The sequence below is a fragment of the Lynx rufus genome, unplaced genomic scaffold (assembly GCF_022079265.1).
Source record: "Lynx rufus isolate CCGP_SWC_20201006 ecotype Redwood Valley unplaced genomic scaffold, mLynRuf1.p SCAF_3, whole genome shotgun sequence".
Lineage (NCBI taxonomy): Eukaryota > Metazoa > Chordata > Mammalia > Carnivora > Felidae > Lynx > Lynx rufus.
The window spans coordinates 27151036-27169912 of NW_025814845.1; the positions used below are offsets into that span (position 1 = coordinate 27151036).

The 18877-nt window shown below is 37.0% G+C and overlaps 1 protein-coding gene across 1 annotated transcript in view; it reads left to right on the forward strand.

Annotated features, from left to right (window-relative positions):
• DTHD1 (death domain containing 1) overlaps window positions 1–18877 on the forward strand; it is a 65272-nt gene that overhangs the window by 10833 nt on the left and 35562 nt on the right. Inside the window, exons 5-7 of the mRNA XM_047092417.1 lie at window positions 2194–2438; window positions 13673–13837; window positions 16048–16337. Of these exons, the coding sequence (XP_046948373.1) occupies window positions 2194–2438; window positions 13673–13837; window positions 16048–16337 (700 nt within the window). The remainder of the gene's footprint in view (window positions 1–2193; window positions 2439–13672; window positions 13838–16047; window positions 16338–18877) is intronic.

Sequence of the window (18877 nt, forward strand, 5' to 3'; positions counted from 1 at the left end):
TTTAAGAGTCTCTTATGGTTTTCCTCCCTCTCTTTTTATCTTACTTTTTCTTCCCTTCCCCTATGCTCATCTGTTTTGTTTATTAAACAAACATATGATATTTATATTTCTCTGACTGACTTATGTTGCTTAGCATAATACACTCTAGTTCCATTCATGCTGTTGCAAATGGCAATATTTCATTCTTTTTGTTTGCCAAGTAATATTCACATATATATACATATATACACATATACATATGTGTATATATATATATATATATATATGAATGTGCCCCTTCAAATCAGCATTTTTGTATCCTTTGGATAAATACCTACTAGTTTAAGTGCTGGGTTATAGGGTAGTTCTATTTTTAATTTTTTGGGGAAACTCTATACTGTTTTCCAGAGTGGCTGCACCAGTTTACATTCCCACCATCAGTGCAAAAGTTCTCCCCTTTCTCCACATCCTAGTCAACATCTGTTGTTGCCTGAGTTGTTAATTTTAGCCATTCTGACAGGTGTGAGGTGGCATCGCATTGTGGTTTTGGTTTGTATTTCCCTGATATTGAGTGATGTTGAGCATCTTTTCATGTGTTTATTAGTCATCTGTATGTCTTCTTTCAAAAATTGTCTGTTCATGTTTTTGCCCATTTCTTCACTGGATTATTTATTTTTTTGGGGTGTTGAGTTTGATAAGTTCTCTATAGATTTTGGATAGTAACCCTTTATCTGATATGTCATTTGCAAATATCTTCTCCCATTCTTTCAGTTGCCTTTTAGTTTTGTAGATTGTTTCCTTTGCTGTGCAGAAGCTTTTTATTTTGATGAGGTCCCAATAGTTTATTTTTGCTTCTAGTTTCCCTTGCCTCTGGAGACATGTCTACTAAGAAGTTGCTGTGGCTGAGGTTGTTGCCTGTTTTCTCCTGCAGGATTTTGATGGCTTCCTGTGTTACATTTAGCTCTTTCATCCATTTTGAGTTTATTTTTGTGTATGGTGTAAGAAAGTGGTCCAGGTTTTTTTTTTTTTTTAATGTTTGTTTGTTTGTTTATTGAGAGAGAAAGAGCGTGAAAGGGATAGGGCAGAGAGAGAGGGAGATACAGAATCTCATGCAGGCTTCATGTTCAGCACAGAGACCAATGTAGGGCTTCAACTCACGAACTGTGAGATCATGACCTGAGCCAAAAGGAAGAGCTGGATGCTTAACCGACTGAGCCACCCAGGTGCTCTTCTTATATTTTTAATGACCGAACATACAGTGTTATCAGTGATAAAGTGAGGATTTGGAGCATAATGAATCTCATTCCAAAGTACATCCCTGCTTTATTTGAAAGCTTTCTTAGCTGTGTGTGTGTGTGTGTGTGTGTGTGTGTGTGTGTGTCTTGATATTTATTAACAAAAACATATGTTGAGTATCTATGATAGTATTGATGCCAGAATTTGGGACATTCATATGATTCAAAATTTGCATCTGAGAGGATGGCAAAAAAAGAGGCTAACCAATTTAAATATTTATGATTATGAATATTTGGTTATATTTAATTACAAAACATCCCTTTTCGGGAATGAGGATTTAATATATACAAACACCATTTGCAAAGTATACACAAGATATGATAGAGCATCAGTGCACATTTTAGAAGACACACTTTCTCAATATTTTCTGTCCTTCCAGTCTAGACTCTCCCCTCATGTTCTCCTGTTTCTCTCAGTTATTGTAAGTGGTTAACGAAGAAGAAAAATTAGGGGAAAAACCCATATTATGAACTATGTATTCATAAGTATTTTCCATAAACTTTGAAATTTTAGAATTATGCTAGCTATTTTTATTAGCCACTCTTGTGTGAGAGGAAACAAATATAGTCTTCTTTTTCTAGTTTCTAGTTTCTTGTTGATCTAACAACAGTTCTAATTAGAAATTACGTAAAATGTCTATTTTGTTTTCTAGGTCATTTTGTTGCCTACAATGAGTATTTCTCAGTTATTTATAACATTGGACAAGGAATCTAAATTCAGAAAGACTTTGTAAAAGGCGGGCCAAATGCTGTGTTTTTTAATAAATTAATTCAGTGTTGCTTCCAGTCAACAACACATAGAGAAATATATAAAACTGGATTCTGTCAAATTTTCAGAAAATTGGCTTAGAAATGTGCTGATACTTTGCATCTTTTGCTATCAAAATATAGGAATATATGCATTTTTTTCCTTATTTAGGTCCAACCAGTTGACCCATCTTTGGTGGCATATTTAAAAACACAGCAAGATACTTCCTACCCGGTGATATCAACAAGCCCGCTGATCCACATGAAGCACCCTTTGGTACATCCTTTCCAGAAGCCAGTCACTGTATTCCTACCTTGTTCTCCACACCCTGATAAAAAAAATCTTCCATCTGAGATAGATCATAAAAGAATGGCTAGTGCCACCACAAAAAGGATCATACCACTGTACCTCAACCGGTGAGCTAAATCCTTGTATCTCTGAGTTGATGATAAACAAAGAAATGTAAATAATTTAAAAATGTAATTTGATGTCATATATTTAAAAATCATTATTGAAATATCATGCAACATTTTACTAAAGATATAAAATATTGTAGACCCATGAAAGGTAATGATTTTAGACCCACAAAAGGCCCAAATGTATGCTATGTGGTAGGGTAGACACAGAAGAGGTAAAATTAATCTTTGGTTTCAAAGAAATTATGACATGGTTAATTATAAAGAAGTGGTACAGTGATTTTAACTTCTATATTTAATAGTGTGCTCTTAATGTAGGAAAAAGATTAACCTGAACTTTTCTAAAACAAAATTAAATTTGAATTTGTATTCGCCATATCGGTGGAACACAGGTGGATAATCCCTTAATTTTTGTGATTACGCAAAATCCCCACCAATGAGACAAATATACATATTGAGTTACTTGTCAGAAATGACATTGGAAATGAAATGCTAACCTATTTCAGAAATGACATTGGAGATGAAATGCTAACAACAAATAGGTTACACGGAATAATCCCGATCTTAATTCCTGTTCTTTCATTTAATGCTTCTTTTTTCTTTTCTAATGAAAAATGTAGAAGGGAATGTTTCTGTTCTTCACTTCTGAAGGAAATATTTTTTTTCTTTGAAAAACGAAGAGGGAGAAACAACTTCAGAGACTTAATTGAAATACTATCTACTATTAATTGAGAATCTACTGTGTACCAGGTTTCCTGTGTATATGGTCTTATCCATTTTCCCCCACCCCACTTTATCTCCATTTTATTGGTGAGAAGACTGAGACTCAGTGATATTAATAACGTGTATAAGTCACTATACCTACCAAGTGACACAATCTTGGACACCCTTGCATGTCTCTAGATTTATTTATGACTCTATGTAGCCATCCTTTATTAAGTTTGAAACTGCAAGGCTGGAAATTGAGATGTGGATTATTTGTCCTTTCCCACAATGTTTGCAATTTAGGGCAATAGTAGAATATTAGGTTGAGGCTGGGAGAGGAAATTAAACTTTCCCTTGTGTTAGATTAAGTGAGAGAACATAAAAATATAGACATGATACAGTTATATATACTTTTGCTACTTGGGATGGAGATCTATTTATCTATCTATCTGTCTGTCTGTCTGTCTATCTATCTATCCAACCATCCATCCATCCATCCATTCATTTATATCTATATAGATATAGATATATAATCTTCCAAATGGCAGTTTAGTTAATCCATGTTCCTGTGTACCAATGTAAAGTAAGTTTTAAAACCAGAAATATCCTGAAGCTTCAAATTTAAAGTGTACCAGTCTAATAGATTAAAGACATGCTATTTTAAATATCCCCTGAGATACATATATATTTTTTATTTGTTTTTATTAATTTTTTAAACATTTATTCATTTTTGAGAGACAGAGAGAGACAGAGCATGAGTGGGGGAGGGGGCAGAAAGAGAGGGAGACACAGAATCCAAAGCAGGCTCCAGACTGTAAGCTGTCGGCACAGAGTCCAATGTGGGGCTCGAACTCATTTACCATGAGGTTATGAAGTGAGCTGAAGTTGGATGCTTAACCGAATGAGCCACCCAGGTGCCCCCATATATAGTTTTAAAGATAAGAACTTAATCCTAAGAACGAATTCTTACCAGTAACCTGTTGCTGAAACCTAGTATTTCTACTATATATAGAGGGTGGATGGCAAAGGATTAATAAAAATAATTTGTGACTGATACGTATTTTCCATCATAAAACAAAGCAGCCCCATTTGAAATAAATATGATAGAAAAATAATTAGCTTGTCCCTGATGGTCTAATCCCCTAGTCTGAGAAATAGAAATTTATCCCTGTAACACACAGATACCATTTTTGGATCTGATTAGATCAGTGTTCCTTTGCCCCTCTTTTGCTATATTTGCACATGCCTCAGAAATGACAGAGCAGAATGCAAAGAGAAATTGGAAGCAGCATACTGCATTGTCAAAAATGAAATTCCCACAGGTATAGAGATAAGAGCAGAGGCGAGAGGAGCCCCAGTAGAAATCATGCTGAGGGTGGCACATTTTCATACACTTAATTGATTCGAAACATTTGAAATCCAGTTTTTTTCAGGTAGAAGATTACACAGTGGTACTCCAGATAAATTATACTCAGGGAAAACGATTAGACACTGAAAATTGATTTATAAATTATACACATGGATCTGCTTTCCAGATCTGAGAAAGAGATTCAAGTGGCTACCAAAGCGAGTGGACAAATATTCATTCAAGATTAAGGGAAAAAATACAAAATCCTACCTGATTTCCTAAGGAAAAAATTGTAATATTAATCAAAAAGATTTGAAAAGTGGAATAAAAACACCAAAGAACATACTATAGAAATAAAGAAAGAGAGCATCATTCTGACATTTCACAGTAACTTGAATAATGAGAATCACAGTTACCTGCAGAGTATTTTAGAAATCTGTTTTGTAAGTGTAGTATGATCCAGTAAGCAAAATTTCTGAGAAACAGAAAGCCATCAGGATAGACTAGAAAAAGACAAGAGGACAACAGGATAAGATACAAAGATAACAAGCAGAGATGAAAAGGGACCAGTGTTTGATAAGGAGTCATTTGAAGTGATGTCACCTAATAATTACAGGTATCATCAAAGGAGCAACCAAAACAACCATAAAAGGAGCAATAATCAAAGGCATAGTTGAATTTGATTTTCTGACGTTGATTAAAGCCTTGACTTAGAAAGTGCTGATTGATTACTAGACACAATTTATGAAAAAAAAAAAAACCAAACCCATACTTAGGCATAACATGGAAGATTTGAAATGCACATTTAAATAAAACATAATTCTTTAACAATCTGTTTAGCAGAAGCAGACTAAGTAAAAAGGAATAAAATCAGTCTTGCCTCAATCTCATTCATAAAAGTACAAAGCAAAAAGTAAAAAGGAAAAGTTTATATGGCAAAAGGATAACAGAAGGAAAACAAGAAAACAGCATGGTGAGATTAAAGAGAAAAGATGATATAAATAAAATCATCAGTTATATTAAACAAATATAAATGGAGTAAACATAATTTATACTGTTGTTCATCTTACACAAACCTTTAATATTTTTTAAAACTTCTATGCTGTATTTGAGATGATTTCCTCATATATTTTACCTTTTTTATATTTTGCTATTATTTATTTATTTATTAAAGTAAATTAGGTTTTCTTTTTTATTTTTTTCAGAGAGAGAGAGAGCAAGTGGGAGAGAGGAGTAGAGAGAGAAAGGGGGGGGAGAGAGGGGCAATGGGAGAGAGAGAGAGATAGAGAGAGAGAGAATTTTAAGAGAGAAAGAGAGATCCTGGGATCATGACCTGAGCCAAACTCAAGAGTCAGACACTCAACTTGAAACTCCCAGAGTCTAAGGGACCCCCAAAAACGAACCACCAGAGTCCAGAGTCAAAGCTAAGCAGCAAGGGTCATTTATTGCAGGTTCGAACCTGGACCTCCGCGCACTCGTTGCCGGTGACGACGAGAGGTCCTGAGAGAAGTTTTTACACCCCTTTTATAGACAGGTACAAACAAGTCATGGGGAAATCAGGAATACACGGATGTGCCAAGCAACAATGATTGATCAGAAATACACGGATGTGCCAAGTAACAATGGTTGATCAAGAATATACGGTTGTGTCAGGCAACTATGATTGATCAGAAATACACGGATGTGCCAAGTAACAATGGTTGATCAGAAATACATGGTTGTGCCAGGCAACTATGATTGATCAGGAATACATGGGCGCGCCAAGCAATTGTACAGAAGAAGCGGAAGAAGCTGGTTAAGCTTGGTTAAGTTTCAGTTTCCCGTAACTTAAGCTTTTAAGTTTTAATTTTCTCAGGCCTCTCAAACTGACTGAGCCAACCAGGCACCCTTACATTTTTACTGTTTTTTTTTTTTTAAATCAGTAGTTTCAACTGTTCGTTTCAATCATTGTAACTCTCATTTCTAAAAAAAGAAAAAAAAGATATCGATATATTTTAAAAATCTTTTGTTCTAAGATGCTCTGTTTTTTCACTATGCCTTCTATTTCTTTCGTTACCCCCTTAATCATTGTAAACATACTCATTTTACAGTTTTATTGAGATTATTCTATCACCTACCTATTAGCATGATGTTTAAGATTATCTATTAGCCTGGTGTAATCTAGTACCTTGTCTATATGCTAATTCCGTCCTTAGAAATTCATTTCCAAGTATTGATTATGATTTTTAGATCAACTTTTCTTTTCCCCCTCCCTCCTGCCAGAGCAGCTTTGTGTGTTTTTTGCTTTCTTGAGCCAATATTCAAAGAGATCTGGGTTGTTTTTATTGTTTCTCATTTTATGGCCAGTGCTGCCCTTTTGGGATTCCAGTTTTATGACTGAGTTAGTTCCAGCTAATAGCTAGAGGCTGTATCTGATGTACCCGATAATATATTAAGCTCCAGCCCCCACTCACCTGGTGTGTATGCACAGTTAGTGTGGCAGGGTGTGTGTGTGGAGGAGACTGATGAGGGTGGGAGCTTCCATAGAACCAGTTGGTCATGTTCTGTGGGGAGAGAAGAGAATTCCAACTTTTTGAAGTGTGTTTGTTTGTTTGTTTCCAGATCTAAGGGATTTTTTTTTCCAGCTTTTGAGTTCCTCTACTTTCCTGTGTGTGTGTGTGTGTGTGTGTGTGAGAGAGAGAGAGAGAGAGAGAGACAGAGACAGAGAGAGAGACAGAGATTTTGTCCAGCATTCCTGTGTAGTGGGAAGATGGCCATTTGTCATCAATTCAGTTGGCCAAAGTACTAATTTCTTTTTTTTTCTCCATCTCTTTGCTCTAGTGTATGGTCTTTCTGCTAGAAAATTCTTTTTCCGTCATGTTTAGGTGAAGAACTCTGGTTTATTCTGTAAGTAGTAGCTTAACTGTGTCCGTATCTGTCAAGACATTCTAAGATCTCTAGGAGGGATTGATTTTCCTCTCTTGGCATCAGCCACATTCTTTGCGCACATCCTATGTCCTACTGTAGTATCATTCTCCTTTCCATTTATCATCACTCAGCATAAGTATAACATTGTAGGTGTTAAAAAAAAAGTTGTGTGAGTTAAATAAATTAATGAATAAATTTATGGAAATGTAAATAGTATTAGTAATCCTATGCTTTGTAACAACACTGGATTAGTATTTTATACTATGCTGTTGCTATTAGTGCTAGATATGGTGGATGCATTTCTCTATCCAGTGGAGCATTAAACAATAAAATGAGAACCTGTGTCAACTATTTACTTAACATTCTTTCATGTGCTTGCTTTGGCAGCACATATACTAACATTCTCACATCAAAGGGTGAAAATTTTCTGTGGAAATAGGAACACAGTGAAGCACTCCATGCTTCATAAAATAAAAAAATGGTAAAAACTAGGCGAGGCCAAAACATGGTCTAAATATGAAGAATTAGCGGTCTTTATTACATTACATTCCTCTATGTCTGAATGGTTTCTGGGGAAAAGATGAGAGTCATTTAATTATGAACCAGAAAAGATTTCTTTACAGTAGTGAAAGGTGAAATTAATTTGTTACATAAAAACTTATTCCATATTATATAAGAAATACTTTAGAGAGTCAGATGGGTAAATATTTTTGCTCATGAAAAATACTCTTTCTACATATTGTCATTGGTTTTAAGATTATTATGTTCAAATGTAATATGTGAGTCTTATATGACAATATCTGTAAAATATATGCATCATATGGCATGATAATAAAATGAACACGTTGGTAAAACTACCGCATAACTTAAGAAATCAAAAAGAAACCATCACAGAAGAACAGAATTGGAAGACTGACACTATGTGACTTCAAGACTTACTACAGAATCACAGCATCAACAGTGTAGTATTGGTGAAAGAATGGGCAAATAGACCAGTGGAACAGAATAGAGAGCCCAGAAATAGATCTACATAAATATAGTCAACGGATTTTTGACAAAGAAGAAAAGGCAATGCAATGCAATAAAGACAGTCTTTTCAACAAATAGTGCTGGAACAAGTAGAGGTCCACATTAAAAAAAAATGCAGACAACACTTATGCCTTTCACAAATTAACCCAAATTGGATTATAGGCATAAATGTAAAATGAAAAGCTACAAAACTCCTAGAAGGTGTTTTCACCTAATTGCACCTAATAGGTGAAAATCTAGATGACCTCGTGTATGGCAATGACTTTTAGATACAACACTAAAGGCACAATCCGCGTTAGAAATAATTGATATGCTGGACTTCATAAAATTAAAAGCTTCTGCTCTGGGAAAGAGAATATTAAGAGAATAAGAAGATGAGCCCCAGAGTAGGAGAAAATATTTACAAAAGGTACATCTGATAAAGAGATGTTATCCAAAATACACAAAGAACTCTTAAAACTTAACAATAAGAAACAAAAAAACTTGATTAAAAAATGGGCCAAAGACCTTAACAGACACCTTAGCAAAGAAGGTGTATGATTGGCAAATAAGAATCTGAAAAGATGCTCCACAGCATATGTCATCACTGAGATGCAAATTAAAACAAAAATCATACAAATACACATCTATTAGGATGGCCAAAATCCAGAGCACTTACAACCTTAAATGCTGGTGAGGATGTGAAGAAGCAGGAATTCTTATTCATTGTGGGAATGCAAAATGGTACAGCTATTTTGGGAAACTTGTGGTTTCTTACAAAACTAAACATACTCTTATCATACTATCCAGCAATAGCACTTCTTGATATTTATTGAAAGGAGTTGAAAACATGTCCACACAAACACCTGCATATGGATGTCATATAAGATCTATTCTCAACTGTCAAAACTTGGAAGCAATCAAGATGTCAAGAATGGATAAATAACATCCGTACAATAGAAAATTACTCAGTGCCAAAAAGAAATGAGCTATCAAACCAAAAATACATGGAGGAATCTTAAATGCATATTGCCAAGTGAAAGAAAACAATCTGAAAAGGCTACCTACTGTATGATATATACTGTATAACATTCTGGAAAAGGCAAAACTATGAAGACAGTAAAAACGTCAGTGGTTGCCAGACATTGGAGTGAAGGAGGGACAAATAGGCAGAATATAGAGGGTTTTTATAGTGGTGAAAATACTTTGTATGATGCTATTATGATGGCTACATGTCATTCTACATTCGTTCAAACCTACATAATGTACAACACAAAGTTAACTCTAATATAAACTATGGTCTTTGGGTGATCATGATGTATCAATGTAGGTCCACCAATTGTAACAAAGGTACCACTTTGATGGGGGATATTGATAATGGAGGAGGCTATGCATATGTGGAAACAGGAGGTAAATGGGAAACCTGTGCATCTTCCTCTCAATTTTGCTGCGAACCTACAACTGCTATAGAAAGAAAGAAGAAAGAAAGAAAGAAGAAAGAGAAAGAAAGAAAGAAAGAGAGAAAGAAAGAGAGAGAGAAAGAAAGAGAGAAAGAGAGAAAGAAAGAAAGAAAAAGGAAAGAGAAAGAAAGAAAGAAAGAAAGAAAGAAAGAAAGAAAGAAAGAAAGAAAGAAAGAAACTATCCTTGAAAAGTTTCCAGTAATGCCTATTTCTACTTGTAGAACCTTGGGATATAACTTCTTTTCTTTAAAGTTTATTTATTTTGAAAGAGAGAGGGAGCACAAGCAGGGGAGGGGCAGAGAGAGACAAGAAAGAGAGAGAATCATAAGCTGACAGTGCAGAGCCCCACACAGGACTTAAACTCACGAGCCTTGAGATCATGACCTGAGCCGAAATCAAGAGTCCAACGCTTAACTGACTGAGCCACCTGGGTGCCCCCTTGACAGATAGATCTTTTTTATCTTGGAAAAAATCTTCTGAGTGTCTTTCAGTGGTGTGGCATTAAGGCATTTATCTCAGAACAACATACCAGGGCACTGTTAGACCTGAGAAAGGCAGCTTGGAGTGGACACCTGTTGCTTTGTCTACCCAGCCACTTTAATTTTTGGAAATTGTGCCACAAATTCTGGAAAGTGTTCTTTCCATCCATGTGGATCCAATGGGAGTTTCCATGTTTTTTAATGTCCTTGTTAATTATAATCGAGCACTTGACCCAAAATGGGCCAATTATAATTGCCCCAATGCCTGGAATTTTGGGTACGGAAAAAGTTTCACCTCAAGAAAAAAGCAAAATCAGTAATTCTTGAATAAACAAATTTATTTAATGAAGATTATATTTTATGGAACTCTTAGTACATCAGAATTCTCTGTGAACTGTGATCAAATGCTAGCCATTGCTAGACAATAGGAGATGTGAAAGTTTGCTAATAGCATATATAAAAGGAAGAGTTTATTTGCAGAGTTGTCAAGAACAGCTGGGATAGATAAGGATGCTTGCAAATCATTTAATTTCAAGAGGAGGTATAATCTATTATCATACTAAAGTCTAAATGTGAGATTATGGATGCGTTAACTATACGGTAATAATCATTTTGTAACATATCCATGTAATAAACCGTTACATTTTACACCTTAAACTTACACAATGTTATATGTCATGAAATCTAAATTTGATCTTTATATCATTGAGGACTCTTTTGATTTTGAGTGTCAGAAAAGCAAGCCCAAAGTTTTAAGGAAAAAGGAATTATTTGGTTCATGTAAACAAAAAGTCTGGGGATATATTTATCTTTATATTCTTCTTCAACCAGAAAGAACCTAGTCTCTCTCTTCTCTTTCTGCCCTCCTCTGTGCCAATTCCATTCTTTGACATGCTTGTCCCTCATGCTGGCAAGACAGTTCCATCTTGCTATTCCAAGTTCAGTAGAAGGTGAAGCTCCCCATGGATATGCATAAAGGCCCTGAGAGTTATTCTCACCCTAAATCAGTTACAAACCCATCACTGAACAGATCACTAGGACTGGGAGGAAGATGCACTCTACAGGGTAGGCTAGGCTAACAAAAACTTGAATTCACCCAGGGCTGATGACAACAATCCATATCTCACACATGCTGTGTTGTCCTCAAAGGCAGGCTGTCTCTTGGTTATCCTCACTCCAGTACCCAGGCTGAAAGGCAACCACTTTCTGGCTGCTGTCATGGGTAGCAGAAGAAAAAGCTTTGAGTAGATGCACATGAGCAATTAAATGCTTGGTCTCCAAGTGACATTCACTGTTTATTAACTAGAACTAGTCATATGGCCCCCACTCAACCACTGGGGAAAGGAAGTGCGATCCTATCACGTGCTCAGAAATCAGAAAAAATGGGATTTTTTTTAAAGCAAACTTTGTTAATGAATGCCAAATGCACTATATGCCTCAGGCTTTAGACCCGCCTGGACCTGAGAGTAGGGTTCAGTTCCGCTACTGCTGAGAACCTGTAGGTCCCCAGAAATGTTCAGACCATTGGGAGAAAAAAGTTAGGAGTTGTCATCAGAAAAAAAAAAAAAAAAAAAATCAATCATGCATTTAATTAAGTAATTTTCTAGTAAATGACCAGAGTTTTGGATTCAGTGTCAGTGTATTTTCCTGTGTTAATAAATTATTAACTTCCGGCGTGCCTGGGTGGCTCAGTTGGTTGGTTAGGCTTCCTATTGTTGCTTTCTCATGGTTCCTGAGATCAGCTCTCCCCTCCCCCCATCGGGCTCTGTGCTGATAGAGCAGAGCCTGCTTGGGATTCTGTCTCTCTCCTTCTCTCTGACCCTAACCCACTTGTGCTGTCTCTGTCTCTCTCAAAATAAAATAAGTAAATTTTTAAAAACTCCATAAAAAATAATTAACTTCCAAGTGTTACAAAATTTACTCTATTTGTGGTTTTAAACCAAAAGCCAAAAACTAAATGTTATTTCTTCCCCTATTCTCCATATTTTAAACTGGCTGATTCCCTGAAGGAATCAATAGAATCTAAAAATTTCAGAGTAGACATTTTAAATCAAGTTTAGTTCCTAATTTATGGCTTATTGGACAGCTCAACCTGTAAAAACTAAGGTGGTTTTAGAGCCATAACTAATCGTATTCACAAATAAGGATGTGGGATTCACACTTGGGTCTTCATTCTTAGTAACTAGCTAACATGGTTTTTACCCCTTGTGACTTGTACTATCATTAGACTTCCCCCCCCCGCCCCCCCCTACAATGTTCAGTATCAAGGACTTTTCTTCCTTTCTGAGGAACAGGTATCCATTTAAATGAATTCAAGAAAAGAGTTTATTGTAAGGCTATTCCATCTCTAGGACTACATGGATTCTTTCATTTTGATTTCTCTCCTTTTCTCTCTTAGCATCTCCTCTATTTTTTTCCTTTATTAATACTCTCTGTGCTAATTATTTTTATAGCCCAGGGTGCCGTAGCTAAATGACAGCAGTGACAAGTTATAATCTCTGGTCCTCTTAGTCAAGTTCCGAAGAAAAAAGATAAAATTTGCTGAGTGTTGAAACTTGGTCTACTGTGAGTAAATTTAGCTCTGGTTGGTGGAAGGTATCACATGGTACATTCAAATGCAGGTTGAAAAGGAAGGGGGACTGTGTAAGAAAGCTAATTCGCTATGTCTGCTGTAGGAATTAGGATAAAAATATTAATTCAATTGATGTAGGTACTATTTAACTCTATGATGTAGATACTATTGTTACTCTCATACTATAAATAAGGAAACTGAAACAGAGAGATCAAATAACTTGCCCATTGGTCATATAGTTAATAAGATTCAGATCCACCCAGGATTTGAAAGTAGAAAGTCTTGCTCCAGAATCTGTGGTCTTACCTGTTAGGTGCCCCCACTACTCTTGGCTCCCCTGAAGCATCTGGGTTTTCATCAGTGACTTTATTAATGTTTTGGGGGTGTTCCCTTAACTCTCTTGCCAGTAATAAAATGCTTCTCATTTTCCAAAGTTCACGTCAAATATTAACATTTTCACTTTGCAAGCTTCCCTGAGCACCTTCCTTCTGTTTTCTAAACCACCTTGCGCATTCCCTTATCACACCGATCACCTTGCCCCATATTTGGGTAATACTATAATACTGTACTCCTCAGTAGAGCAAGGGCTATATGTTTCTTATCTTTGTGTTCCCGGTGCATAGAGGAATTACTGGCACATAGAATACATTTAATGTACTGTTATTGGATTATTTGCTTACTGAAAGAATTAATGCATTAAATAAGATTCATGCTACACAAATTTTACCAGTTTCTCCTCTCCTACCATTGTACAGGACAAAAAGCACTTCCATAAGGAAACCTGGGAACAATGCCTGTGAATCTTTGAGATTACTGGGATTCAGAAGTGGAGACAGTGGTTGGTTTGGGCTTGAGAATGTTGTAGTGAGAACCATGCAGAGTGGCTTGATATCATTTGAATTGCGCGAACATTTAGAGAGGTAATACAATACCTGTAAACAATACAAGTTGACGGTATTATATCCTGATGAATTATAAGTGATGCTTACTGAAATGAAATTATAGGATTAGGTTTTTATGCCTCATATAGGAATATAAATAGTTCTTCAGGGTGTGCTGAAAACACAAACCAGAATTGATATGAATATGCTATCTATAATTTCATTCATGATAGTTTAATAAGTGCTTTTGGAAATCACTCATAACTTAGATTTATTTTTAGAGATTTCCTTTAACTCCAAAATAGTTTGAAAACAGCACATTTATGAAATTCCATGAAGACAGTAATTAACTGTTCATACTATGCTAATCTCATAAGCATGTATATGTAAACTGAATTTGTTATTTCCGTGCCCTTATTTTGCCTTCCTCATTTCCATGTTTTCTAGACAGCTAATTATGAGAAGAGTTTTAGACAGTTTTAAGGCTCATGAGGAGCAGACACTCATAAAGAGAAGGCAATCATATGTCTAAAGATAGCTTTTATTTCAAAATGGAAGATCTTACGTCTACAGTTGTCTCGGGTCAGAAGCAGAGTTTAATATGAGAATTTATTGATTTATTGAGGGAGAACTCTTAGGTGAACCCTGTAAGGGAATGAAAGAAATGAGTAAGGCAAGGGAATAAGCTGAGAAAACCTATGGTTTCAGCAGAGGTTTTACCTCAGCCTGGTACCTCCGGGAAGCTCAGGAGTCTGAGTACCAAGGAGGCTGGTATACACCCCTGCACCAGTCAATCCTTGTCTGTGGGTGCAGGGATTCTCTGGCTGAGGGCGATCATGTAAGGCAATTTTGTGGAGAAGAGTTGGGGGATGTGTGTGAGGGGGTAAGGATCCAGCCCAGAGAGGGATGTCTATATTAGTCTGCCAGGCTGCCATAATAAAGTCCCACAAACTAGGTGGCTTAAACAACAGAAATGTATTGTCTCATAGCTCTGGAGGCTAAAAGTCCAAGATCAAGATGTCAGCAAGATTCGTTCCTTCTGAGGACTGTGAGGGAAGGATCTGTTCCAGGCTTCTCTTCTTGGCTTGAAAGTGTCCATTTCTACGTTCACGTGACATTCTCCATGTATGCACATTTCTGTACCCAAAGTTCCCCTTTTTATGACACCAGTCATATTGGATTAGTGTATATCTAATGCCCTCACATTAACTGGATTACACCTGTCAAGACCCCATGTTGAAATAAGGTCACATTCTGAGGTACTGGGGATTAGGCCTCCAACATTTAAATTTGGGTAGAGGGGCGCCTGGGTGGCGCAGTCGGTTGAGCGTCCGACTTCAGCCAGGTCACGATCTCGCGGTCCGTGAGTTCGAGCCCCGCGTCGGGCTCTGGGCTGATGGCTCAGAGCCTGGAGCCGGTTTCCGATTCTGTGTCTCCCTCTCTCTCTGCCCCTCCCCCGTTCATGCTCTGTCTCTCTCTGTCTCAGAAATAAATAAAACGTTAAAAAAAAAAATTAAAAAAAAAATAAAAAAAAAAATTTGGGTAGAGTGGACAAGACTCATCTCACAACAGGTCTATTCATAACGATTCTGACACCACAGTGACAGAGAAAATATTTTAATCTCTACTTAATTATGATATCTATTCTTTATCCTGTTGGTAGTAAATGAATTATCTTGATTATCTTTCTCTTCTAGTTGGAAATTATAACCCTTGGTGATGCTAGTTAAAATACAATTTAAAATATGCTGCCATATTTAGAGCTGATCTGACTCTGGGGGATTTCTTTGTGAACATCTGTTTAGAACTTGGTTTGGTTTGAATCGTTTCCTGACTGCTAGGAGGTTCATTAAAGTCATTCAGGAATCTAACTATTGGTTATTAGAACGCTTGATTTTATTTTATTTTTTTAATTTTTAATTCTTCTAATGTTTACTTATTTTTGAGAAAGAGAGAGAGTGAGACAGAGCGCAAGCAGGGGAGGGGCAGAGAGAGATAGAGACAGATTCTGAAGCGGGCTCCAGGCTCTGAGCTGTCAGCACAGAGCCTGATGCAGGACTCGAACCCACAAACTGCGAGATCATGACCTGAGCCGAAGTCAGACACTTAACCGATTGAGTTACCCAGGGGCCCCATGATGTTTTTTGTTTTTTAACGAAAGCTTGGATGATAATGTGTGTTATTTGTTATCAGTGATATTTCTGAGACTGTATGTTTCCCTCACGTCATGCCTCTTTGCTCCCGTGCAGGTTTATTGTGCTACACCTTTCTTCTGTTGTGGAAAATAGCCTTTTGGTTTCTTTCGTGAAAGCTCTAGAAGAAGCTATGCTCAGCACCACTGCCTGTGTTGTGCTCTGTCACCAGAAAGACAATCCACATAAAGTAGTCATTCTAGTGGTTCCTTCTAAAGATTTAAACCAGGTGCTTCGGAACTTGCGCTTGGAATCGTTCAGTGGCCCTCCAGAGTCTTCACGCTGCTTCCAAGTCAAAGAAGGAGAACAAATTCTTTTAAGATTTACTGGAAATATATTTGCTTCAAGTAAGTACAAAGACACCTTTTTGTATGCTCTATGGGCTAGCAGCCACAAGCTTCTGAAGGCCTTCGTTAAACTTGTATCACCAAGGAAAACTTCAGAGAACTGAGGGGAGGCTTATGAAAAGTAGGGAAAGAAAAAGACTTATTTGCTTTTTGCTTCAATCTCTTTCTTCCCTTATTAGGGATGCATCTTCCCTTACAGGCTGACTCTAGAAGGTGACACTCTTCTAGAAACAGTCTTCTCCGTGAATACTCTTGAATCCGAGCAAGGATCATCTCTTTCATACACCCTTGCAATTGCCTCCTAAATGCTCCTCTGTCTCCACTAAGAGCCATGTGAAGTCTATTTCTACTCAGGAACAATAGTGATCCTTTAAAAATATAAATCATGCCTTATTGCCCTCCCCCCACATTAAGCACTTGACAATTATCTCTTATTCTACTTAACATAACATCCAAACTCTTTCTTATGTCCTACAAAGAATCTAATCTGGGATCAGCGGACTGATCACGACTCCCAAGAGATGTGTATCTAGAACTATATTCCAGTGTGATTGTCTTATTTATACTTCCACACATTTTATTTTATGTATTTAAAAGTCCACTCTGAGAAACAATTAATAGGTTTCACCAAACTCCAAAAGGGTTCATGGCACAACAGTGGCTAAGAACCTCTGAGGTAGATGACATACCTTGCTTACCTCTCATCCTCATATTTTTCTAGGGCTTTTTTTTTTTTTGCTTCCGTTATAAATCATACCACAATGTGAAATTATTTTATTTATTTGTTTACTTACTCTTTGCTCATACACTTATGTTCTTCCCCGGAATGTAAATTCAGGAAGGTACTGGCTACGTCTTTCCTGCTGTGGATCCCTGAGCTTAGAAGAATGCCTGGCCCAGGAAAAGCTTTCAATAGGAATGTAGTGAATGAGTGAACCTATGGAAATACTAAGACCAACAAACAGGGTGAATGAATACGGGAGGTTGCAGGATAAGGTAGGAGAAATGAGGGAAGAGATCAGAAAAGGAGATAAAAGAAAGAGAAGAGGAAGAAAAAAAGGAGAACACAGAGAGAAAACAGCTGTGTGAGAGAAGAAAGAAAAAGATTTTTGGAGAAGTTGCCATCCCTCCCCCATTTTTTTTTTTTTTAATTCAACTGCTTCTCTGTAACTTATTTCCTTGGGATGGAATAGAATCTAACAGGTAATGTATGTAAAGGTGAAGTGTAGGGGAGAATTCAGGCTTGGGGTTTATGGGGATTTCTGGCCCAGGAATCTTGCAGTAGAGTTGACTTGAAGTAATATTCTCTGTTCACTTATAAATCGACACAGATCTCATTGATTTTTAATGGTGCCTATTTTCTCTCTGATTCTGGAAATTAATCCAAGCTCTGTTGGCTCTTTGTTGTCACAAAAATGATGCAGCTTGAAGCTGAGGCTGCCCTTTTCTGTATCTAAGAAACGAGACCCAAAGTGTCCCAACGTGAACTGTCTCTTCCACTTGCGCATGCGGAGTCCCAGCCGTCTGAGTCAGCTGGCAGGACTTAGTGAGTGAGTAACGAGGGTATCAGAAAAAGGGAAAGAGAAGGGTGAAGAGATGAAGGAAGGAAAGTACTGGGCTTCCGAAGCAGAAACCACAGTGTCCACCCTGGAACAATCTCTCTAGGAGACAGTAAAAAACTGGAAGTGTCCCACCCAAACTAAAGATGCCAATGATTTTCCTGTAATATTTAGGACAGCAGCTGTGTTTACGTAGTGCCATAAACAGGAGTGAGTTGCTATGCTTCTCACAGGCAGTGGTACCGAGGGTAAGAGTTCTTGAGGTTAGCCAGCCTGTGTGCAAATTCCTCCATGTAAGGAATGGGGAAGAACTCATCTTCACTCAAGGGAAATGAATCAGGCACGATGCCAGGTTTGTTTCTGCTTTGCCTTTCCTAGAGACCTATGCTCGGATCTGTGGCCTCACTGGATTTTTCTCCATCTAAGGGGAGCAAGATTCTCAGGAAAAAATTGACACCTCATCCTTTCATTAGAGCCTGGTGTGAATCTCAAAAAGGCATACAATCAGATAATGCCTGCCTGGAGGGTTCTCCACCCCACCCATCTACCCCGCCCCCCACCTCCAGTTACCTCCTACTGTACTTTCATATCTCACCTTGATGATCATGTTTAGAAAAGTGTTCCCCATCTTTTCTGATTATGTCAGTTCTTATCTTACTCTTTTGTGGACATGGCCATAGATACAGTCTTTATTCATTTAATTGTTTGATGGATGTCAGTTTCTCTGACAACTGTGCCGTGAGAACAGGTCTTGTCCTGTTAGTGGGCACCATTCAATTCCCAGCACCTAGTGTGGTACCTGACAGCTAGAAGTATTTGTTGGAAGAATGAAGACAAAAAATTGGGAAAGATTAAAATTATTTAAAATTTTAAAAGTATTAAAAATATTTAAAATTTTAATTAATGGATCCAGACATCTGCCCTTTGAGAAATGTTAAAAATTTTATATGTATTTATATAGAATATATATAATTCTTTTGA